This window comes from Montipora capricornis, chromosome 11 (assembly GCF_036669925.1).
Source record: "Montipora capricornis isolate CH-2021 chromosome 11, ASM3666992v2, whole genome shotgun sequence".
Lineage (NCBI taxonomy): Eukaryota > Metazoa > Cnidaria > Anthozoa > Scleractinia > Acroporidae > Montipora > Montipora capricornis.
The window spans coordinates 19,938,238-19,947,402 of NC_090893.1; the positions used below are offsets into that span (position 1 = coordinate 19,938,238).

The following is a 9,165-nucleotide window of genomic DNA, read 5'->3' on the forward strand; positions in this document are numbered from 1 at the left end:
TTACGCTATCTCTACTATTTTTCTTCATAACTGAACAAAGTGTTTTGATAGTTTCAGTCAAAAATGATCCCTGGATCGGAAATGATCCTAATAAATGATTCCACAAAAAATCAGGAATGGTGTGGACTCCACGAGAACTGACATGACTGATGCATTACAAGAAAGAAATATTAAAATATATAAAATTAAAATCCACTGTCCACATTCTTGAGTTTATTTCATTCTTATTTACTGCTGAGTCTGGGGCAGTGGGGCTAAAGTAAAAGTACTTTTCCTGGGTCATTGTTCTACCTATACTAAAGCAACTCAAACCCTTCAAATTGGCTGACCTTAGGCCTAAATATCCTAATGAGACCTAAGTCTAGCGTTAGTGAAGGTTTTGAAATGAGTGACCTGTACTTTAGACCCATCCGGTATGGGGATCATTTGTGGTCCGATTTTTTATCATTTCCGGTCCTTGGATTATTTTGGGGCTGGCATCATTTCCGGGCTTGTCCAGGTCTGATCTCTGAACAGACTTCCGGGATAAGCCCAAAGAAAATAGAGTCTTAAAAAGTCAATTCAAGCTTAGATAAGTGCACTAGTTGCTTAGCAAAAGATGAAAGGAAACCTACAATCTTGGACATTTTTGAAATGGGAAATGAAGACTACCCTCTCCCTAATTTCAATGACGAAAAAGTGGCGGGCTTCAACTTGTGTCTCTCAGTCTATTCTACTGAAGGCTGAAATCCAGGAAAACCGTGTCAAACCATGTAAAATTAACCATAAATTGTCTAAACATTGTCACAAACGGTCCCTTAACGTGAAAGTGTCTCTAAAATACAAATTGTTAACTACTCGTCAGGCTGTGAAGCGCATGACCTGGTCAGTTGTCAAGTTACTTTCACCGCAATAAAGGTGTTGACAAGTGACCTTGTAATGAGTGATTTCCACTGGTTTGTCAATTTAAGACCTGAAGACAATCTTGGACATTTCAAATAGAAAATAAAGACCACCCCTCCCCCCAGTTTCAATGATGAAAAATGGCGGACTTCAACTTGCGCGCAGATTCATCATTGATTTTATGGGGAGAGCGTACTAATTTTTCATTTTACTTTGTCCAAGATTTTAGGCCGGTGCGTTATGGGATATTACATTCCTTATGCTTTCTTTCGGTCAAATGAAAAGCGCCTATAGTCCATTTTTCCGTGTTTACATAGCCTTATCTAATCCCGAGCGGGAGTTAAAAGAATTCGAGGCAGTTATGCAAACCCGAGACGCAGTCGTGGGTTTGCATAACTGTCGAGAATTTCTTCAACTCCCCCGAGTGCTTAGATGAGGCTATTTAAACACGGCAATAAGTCCTCTATTGCTTTTATAAAATATTTCTCAAAAATAATTCGACTAATGAAGGAAACTGTGGGTTTTTTAACTTCTTGATTGAAACGGATTTTCTTGATACACTGTCATATTTCCTACCAGCCAATCAAAACGCGCGTCTGAAAACAAATAACCATTCAAAATTCGTGTGTCACAGCCGTGTTTACATACTCTCATCTAAACACAGCTATTGACCAATGAGAGTGCATGTACTAACCTAATTATTTTGTACAAAATAACTAACAGTGGTAGAAAATCTGTTGACTGTTTGTGTGAAAAGTCAATAAACTACTTTCCTCTGTAGTTACGGTAGCAAATGTGTGTTCAAGTTGCGATTTGCGACGATTGTATCGACGGACAATAAAATGGACAACCTAATTCTTCTCATCGCAATTCTCTGTAAGTAAGGCACTGGTCAGCCAGGATTTCTTTTCTTTCTAAATCTCATTAGCGGTTTCATATGTTTATTTACAAGATAACGAGACTATGACTATATCATCTTGTATTTGAGTATGCTAGTTCATTACACCGCCTGTTTGGAGTAAGGGGTTTCCTACTTAGTATGCACTGATCAATCTATGCATTATCTTTTGACAAGTTTACATCGAAAGTTCTTAGACTAAAGATTGAAATGTTTCTACTCCTTAACCTTTCAATGAATATTAATTAAGAGAGCAAGCAACACTCTTATTTCCTAGTTTTTAATCTTTTGGAAGTTTCCCCTACGAAATTGCCCAACGACATCACTCAAATCCAGAAGTTTGCTCAAGATATTATGTTACAGTCATTAAACTTTCAATGCAAACTAATTACAGATCAGGTAACTTTCATTTCCTAGTTTTTTAGATGCCAGAAATATGCCTAAGAAATCGCCCATTTAAAAATTATTTTGCCTTGCCCCTCTGTCTGTGAAAACCCTCTGTGGAAATAGGGACCTTTAGATCGAAGGACAAGGACCACCTCCAGTACGAGTTTTCCGTACTGAGCATGCGCACTTCGAAAAATGTCTGCTCCCAAACCTTATGCGCATGCTCAGTACGGCGGACTCGTACTCGTCCTCATCCTCTGATGTAAAGTTCCCTATCATCTTAGAAAATCCACGTTTCTGAAAAACTTCCTATTTGTTTGATTCTGGAACCTTTTTCTAGCAAATTCCTTGGGTCTTAAAACCTCCTATGTACATAATTAGGATATCAGTAAATGCCTACTTTCCTAGTTTTTTTAGCTTCTACAAACTTGCTCAAGAAGTCGGCAATTTTTTTACTTTGCGTTGGCCCCCTTAAAGTGCGACCGGGAAAACCGTGAACACCTGAAATATGTCAGGAATGTTATTTCTGTCCAATCACCCGTTCGACCGCAGAGTGTTTATTCACTGTTGTTTGCGCGGCAAGAACTGTATCGGCTTTAGATTTAACGGGCAATGGATTTAATTTGAGCTAATTCTGGTCGTTTAAGCTCTGAGACTACTTATAAAAAAACAAAAGTGCCTTTATTCACTGGCACTCTGAAGCAATTGTTGCTTTCAACATGTGGCGCCGTCGCAAATACCTGTATTATCTGCAACAGTACTAACAACGTTTATTCAGTCTGCGGTTTGGGCGTGTGAAGTCCTTAAACATGATGGGCTTATGAACAATAAGCATTCTTAATATATTTTAGGTGTTCACGGTTTTCCTGGTCACAATGTAAAAAACCTCATAAAATATACATTTTAGACACTTGAAAAGCTTGCCATTTCTTTCTCTATGCACTTTTCTCGCACCTTTTTTCACGGGAAGATCCTAAAGTCCTTAAACTTTAAACGCCTACTTATTAGAACACCAGAACTTTAAATTTTTGTTTTTCTGCAAAAAAAAAAAAAAGAAGAAACCATTGACATTTGGTGTTCTATTATACGAATGAAAAATGGCTCTTCCTCGAAACTCCGTCTTTGCCTTAAATGGAAGTTCGCATGAGGACCTTAAGATCAATAATTGTCACTAGTAAAATAAGTCTTAAAACACACTTTTAAACAACATTTACACATCTTTTGTCTTCCTTCACCGCTTATGAGGTTTGAATGCTTTAATCTTCTCAATAACTCATATATTTGGAGTAACGAAAATGACATGTTGACGCATCAGATTCCAAGAAGTAGTTTTTTCAACTTTCGGACGACTTTTCTGGGGAAAAAAGGAAGAAAGAAAGACAAAGAAATAGCGAGTTAAATGGTGATTAGCAATAATTTCGTTGTGAGTGATAAATGAATAAGGAAATTTTTTAAATCCATGAAACCGTTTGTACAGACATGTGTTCAGTTAATAGCAACGAGTATCACTATGACATGATGACTACAAGCCTTCAATATCTAGCTTCACTTTACGCAGGTAAGCGGCAATTAGTTATTTCTTTTCAGTCCATTGCAAACAGTTCTTTGCAGGAAAGAAAACACCCGACTCGGTGAATGCCAACAAAAATTATTTGAGTCGCTAGCCAAAGCAGTTCTTAAACGAACTATACTGGCGACTGATTTTGAAACAATTTCTCTGTGAAAAAAATTACCGTTTTCTCTAGAGCACTAGCCGATTACAAACCTGTTCAACATATTTCTTTTCAGTAAGTAAAATTATATTCGAACAGCACTTACCATTCTTTTCGAGTTCTTGTGGCCCAAATTCAAACGAGACATCATCGCCAATTAGAACAAATGGCGCCCAGTATTTAATGGCGGAATACTCCTTTGTCTCCCGAAGAGATTTCATAGCATGGTGAAGAGCTAAACTTGCACTTTTTCTATCTGCCAGGTGTTGATAGAAACTCTTCATGAACAGCAAGGTTGCCTCATCATCGATTGCCCAGAGTGACACCAGAACAGACCGCGCACCAGCACACAGGAAAGCTCTCGCGATTCCCACCACACCCTCAGAATTCACCTTTCCCCGGCCACTGTGGCAAGAGCTCAGAACAACCAGTCTTGCCTGAAGACCAACTGCATGAACATCGCTCATTGCTAACATGAAATCTTCTTTTTCTGGAATCTGGGATGTACGTTCAGGATTTGGGGCCAAAGCAATTTCTCCAAATTTCGAATCTCCATGTGCTGCAATATGGATTAAAGCAACTGACTTCATTCTTTTCAGAACCTCAGCTTTAGTTGCATTTCTTCATGTGAGAGGAGAGGTCTGCAGAAGCTCTACAATCATATACACCTCTTGTATAGCGCAAGGTAAATGCTCGGAAATGGGTTAACCATTTTCGTCAGTGACTTACTTTAACCACGGATCTCCTAAATGCATAGCTTCATTGTTGCTTTATAAGTTTTCAGTTGCACTTTTGATGAGTTTTAAAGCGGTCAAAGAGGGAACAGTACGGATCCTGACAGAGTCACTTAATGCAGAAAAAGGAGCCAAGCAAAATGGTCCATCAGGAACAAAGATTAAGTCATCACCTTGAAGCAAGTCTGCAATGGGACTGATTAAGACATCAAACAAAGGCTGCAAAGAGTTATTATCGGAGAGGAACAAAGACTGAAAGGTCTCAGAAAGGGCTTCTCTACTGCAAAACAGGTGTCTGCGTAGCTTGTCAAGTGTGCGATTCTCGCATTTGACGACAGTCCTTGCGCCAATCTGTTTCAAAGTAGTCTCTATCAGTGAAGCGGCACTTCCATTTTCGATTTCCTTTTGCCTAAAGTTTATTCCGCTTCCTCTTCTCAGCAGCCAAAAACTGATAGTGTTCCCTTCAAGTGCTGTGAAAACTGTTTGTAACGCCAAATATTTCATAACAGTGGAGACAGAATCCGTCGTCGCAACTGCCGAGGAAGGTTCTTCATCAACTCCAAACTTTACCTTCAAAATGTCTGTCAAAGCCTGTGCTCGTCCTTGTTCAGCAGCAAACAAAGCCTCATCAACCTCTCCATTCTTTAAAAGTGCTCTCCACAGGGCTGTGTACGCAAACTGATTTGTGTCACGAAAATTTATTTTCCATGCATCTTCTGATTGAAGAAGACGCCTTGTTTCATCAAAATGTTTTATGCTTAGACGATAAAAATTAAGGGCTTTGCACAAGGAGGCTAAACTTCCATGAGCAAGACCAAGGTTATAGCAACCAATTCCCTGTGCTACTGGATCCTCCGTTTCCTTGCTAATAGTACGCTGTTGTTCGTAAAGGAGAAGAGCATTTTCAGGCTCACCCATTTGGTAATAAGCGTTGCCGAGATCACCATTTGCGCGTCCCTCCTGGGCCCTATTCCCTACTTCTTTTGCAATGCTAAGACGTTTTTCGTGATACTCTATGGCTCGATTAAAATTGCCCAGACTGAAATAAGCGTTGCCGAGATGACCATTGGCACCTCCCTCCCCGTCCCTATCCCCTACTTCTTTTGCAATGCTGAGATATTGTTCGCAATACTCTATAGCTCGCTTGAAATTGCCCAGACTGAGAAAAGCCTGGCCGAGATTACCACTGGCCTTTCCCTCCCCGGCCCTATCCCCTACTTCTTTTGCAATGCTGAGATCTTGTTTGTAATACTCTTTAGCTCGCTTGAAATAGCCCAGACTGAAATAAGCATGGCCGAGATTACCATTGGCCTTTCCCTCCGCGGCCCTATCTCCTACTTCTTTTGCAATGCTGAGAGGTTGTTCGTAACACTCTATGGCTTGCTTAAAATTGCCCAGACTGTGATACGCGTTGCCGATATTACCATTGGCCTTCCCTCCTCGGCCCTATCCCCTACTTCTTTTGCAATGGTAAGATGTTGTTCATGATACTCTATGGCTCGCTTAAAATTACCCAGACTGTGATAAGCGACGCCGAGACTACCATTGGCATGGCCCTCCCCGGCCCTATCCCCTACTTCTTTTGCAATGCTAAGATGTTGTTCATAATACTCTATGGCTCGCTTGAAATTGCCCAGACTGTGATAAGCGCTGCCGAGGTTACCGTTGGCATTTCCCTACCAGGCCCTATCCCCTACTTCTTTTGCAATGCTAACATGTTGTTCTTAATACTCCACGGCTCGCTTAATATTGCCCAGACTGTGATAAGCGTTGCCGAGATTACCATAGGCCCCTCCCTCCCCGGCCCTATTTCCTACTTCTTTTGCAATGCTGAGATGTTGTTCGTGATACTCTATTGCTCGCTTGAAATTGCCCAGACTGTCATAAGCGATGCCGAGATTACCATTGGCCCTTCCCTCCCCGGCCCTATCTCCTACTTCTTTTGCAATGCTAACATGTTGTTCGTAATACTCTATGGCTCGCTTGAAATTGCCCAGACTGTGATAAGCGTCGCCGAGATTACCATTGGCCTTGCCCTCCCCGGGTCTATCCCTTAACTCTATTGCAATGCTAAGATCTTGTTCGTGATACTCTTTGGCTCGCTTAAAATTGCCCAGACTGTGATAAGCGTTGCCGAGATTACCACTGGCCCCTCCTTCCCCGGCCCTATCCCCTAGTTCTTTTGCAATGCTGAGATGTTGTTCGTGATACTCTATGGCTAGCTTGAAATTGCCCAGACTGTGATAAGCGTTGCCGAGATGACCATTGGCACTTCCCTCCCGGCCCTATCCCCTACTTCTTTTGCAACGCTAAGATGTTGTTCATGATACTCTACGGCTCGCTTGAAATTGCCCAGACTGTGATAAGCGTTGCCGAGATTAGCATTGGCCTTTCCCTCCCCGGCCCTATCTCCTACTTCTTTTGCAATGCTAAGATCTTGTTCACAATACCCTATGGCTCGCTTAAAATTGCCCAGACTGTAATAAGCGATGCCGAGATTACCATTGGCCCTTCCCTGCCCGGCCCTATCCCCTACTTCTTTTGCAATCCTAAGATCTTGTTCGTAATACTCCATTGCTCGCTTAAAATTGCCCAGTCTGAGATAAGCGTTGCCGAGATTACCATTGGCGCCTCCCTCCCCGGCCTTATCTCCTACCACCTTTGCAATGCTAAGATGTTGTTCGTGATACTCTATGGCTCTCTTAAAATTGCCCAGACTGTGATAAGCGTTGCCGAGTTTACAATTGGCGTTGCCTTCCTGGTCTCGATCCCCTACTTTTTTTGCAATAATTAGTTGTTGCTTGAGGTACTTTCTGGCCTTTTTAAAATTTCCCAGACTGTGATAAGCGTTGCCGAGATTGCCACAGGCTTTTCCCTTTCCAGCACTGAAACCTATTCCTTTAAAAATCCTTAATGCTTCTGTGTAATCCCTCTTAGCCTGTTCAAAATAAGCGAAGCCATAATAATAACTGCCCAGATTTAAATATGCAATACCCTCCCCTTTTTTGTCTCCCTCTTTTCTTGCAACGCTAAGCTCTTGTATATGCTGCTCGAAAACGTTCATCTTTTTGTCCGCCATTCTTGATTACAAGAACTCATGAGAACAAGGAAGGTCGTCTTTGAAAGAGAGGGCACTCCTTGAAAAATACGAAAGAAAGCATGAGAAACTCAATGCACTGACCTCAAATGCTGCAGGTACGTAGTTAAACCAACACTAAAGAGACCGCCTGTCATTATGAGTCTAACAAAGACAATTTTCTGCTTTTGACGTCAAACTCTTTACTTCTTTTGTTGAGCCCTTTGTCTGATTTAAAATTAATTTTTAAAGATAGAATTGACCGCACAATTAAATAGACGTATTTAAATGGCACAAATGTGTCCCATATCACGATCAGACTTAACTCAGCCAAAGTAACACTGTTGTCTTTTGTCATCATATATCCCTGATCAAATCAAATTGCTCGCCTGATACCACAGTTGAAAGTTGGTGGACAATCACTTTTTGTAACATACAGACTGCTCTAAATGTCCCCTGGATTTTAAAAGTTGGTCTACAAAGTAATTATCTATAACCGTGTTGTAACTAACTTAAATAAATGACAGCACATTTACATTACACCACATCATCACAGTATACATTACACTAAGTTTGTTTTCACTACATTGCGTATTACTACCTCTTTACTACTGACCGACATATACAAGAAATCATCTTGCCTTTGATGGCAGGGAATATGCCATTTATATTCTCAGGCCTGTGTTACGGTGGCTAGAAAAAATTCTGCTTCATATACGTGTATACTAAGGTGCCCTCCATTACGTCGGGGAAATTTGTTTGGTTTCACGTCCATTGATATATGCACCCGCGCTCCGGAAGGATCCATTCTCGTTCCCTTATTTTTCTTATCCTATGTTCATGACTTCAGTGATGTATTCAAAATACCAGATCTGATTTTATTTGCAACTGCTGATATGACGATGCTAGTCTCTTACGTCTAATTATTTGGTTACCTAGTTCAAGGCAAAGAAACTTACACTAAACTTGCGGAAAACTAATTCTTTATTCTATTCAAGCCTCAAGAGAAAAAGACGTCATCTTTCAATGCAAATCTGCTAAAATTATTAAAGAATTAAACAGATCGTAGAACGATCTTTCTTGGGAAACTCTGTATTTCTCAATTGCCTTACAAAATCTCTGAATCTATAGCATTTAATTTCAGGTACAGTTATTTTTCATGTGGAATGCCGAAGGCATACCACGTCTTAAAACCGGTCTGGTGTCTTTTTTTTGTTGGTTGTCACAAATGTGCATAACCCACGGATATTGAATTAATCTCCGATCGGGTGAATTTACATTTATTCCCTCCAGTAGGTCCAAACTTCCCTACCCCATGGGGAACTCATAGTCTTTCCCAATCTTCACAAATATCTGCGAGCGCGTTAGACCACTCGGTCACCGTAACACATTCCGTTAATCTTGATGAAAGCAAAGATTTAGTGTGGAATCTTTCCGCCCGCCATGATTGATTCAGTATCAAACTATTCGATAAAG

The 9,165-nt window shown here is 40.8% G+C and overlaps 2 protein-coding genes across 2 annotated transcripts in view; both read right to left on the reverse strand.

Annotated features, from left to right (window-relative positions):
- Nucleotides 1-2,137: 2,137 nt before the first annotated feature.
- On the reverse strand, nucleotides 2,138-4,518 carry LOC138024408 (tetratricopeptide repeat protein 28-like). Its single transcript, XM_068871618.1, has 2 exons — nucleotides 3,986-4,518; nucleotides 2,138-3,521 (listed from the first exon to the last, which is right to left on the reverse strand). Exons 1-2 carry the CDS (start codon nucleotides 4,467-4,469, stop codon nucleotides 3,502-3,504), a joined length of 504 nt encoding a protein of 167 aa, XP_068727719.1. The 5' UTR covers nucleotides 4,470-4,518; the 3' UTR covers nucleotides 2,138-3,501.
- A 131-nt stretch (nucleotides 4,519-4,649) lies between these two features.
- LOC138024619 (tetratricopeptide repeat protein 28-like) overlaps nucleotides 4,650-9,165 on the reverse strand; it is a 14,870-nt gene continuing 10,354 nt past the window's right edge. Inside the window, exons 2-6 of the mRNA XM_068871841.1 lie at nucleotides 6,877-7,750; nucleotides 6,607-6,835; nucleotides 6,345-6,549; nucleotides 6,038-6,263; nucleotides 4,650-5,996 (exon numbers count right to left, since the gene is read on the reverse strand). Coding sequence (XP_068727942.1) covers nucleotides 4,650-5,996; nucleotides 6,038-6,263; nucleotides 6,345-6,549; nucleotides 6,607-6,835; nucleotides 6,877-7,692 — 2,823 coding nt within the window. The 5' untranslated portion in view covers nucleotides 7,693-7,750. The remainder of the gene's footprint in view (nucleotides 5,997-6,037; nucleotides 6,264-6,344; nucleotides 6,550-6,606; nucleotides 6,836-6,876; nucleotides 7,751-9,165) is intronic.

Coding starts and splice junctions, on each gene's coding strand:
- LOC138024408 (XM_068871618.1), bottom strand. CDS start 4,469: ATGAAGTCAGTTGCTTTAATCCATATTGCAGCACATGGAGATTCGAAA. Junction 3,522..3,985: donor ACAAGAACTCGAAAAGAATG/GTAAGTGCTGTT, acceptor TTTTTTCCCCAG/AAAAGTCGTCCGAAAGTTGA.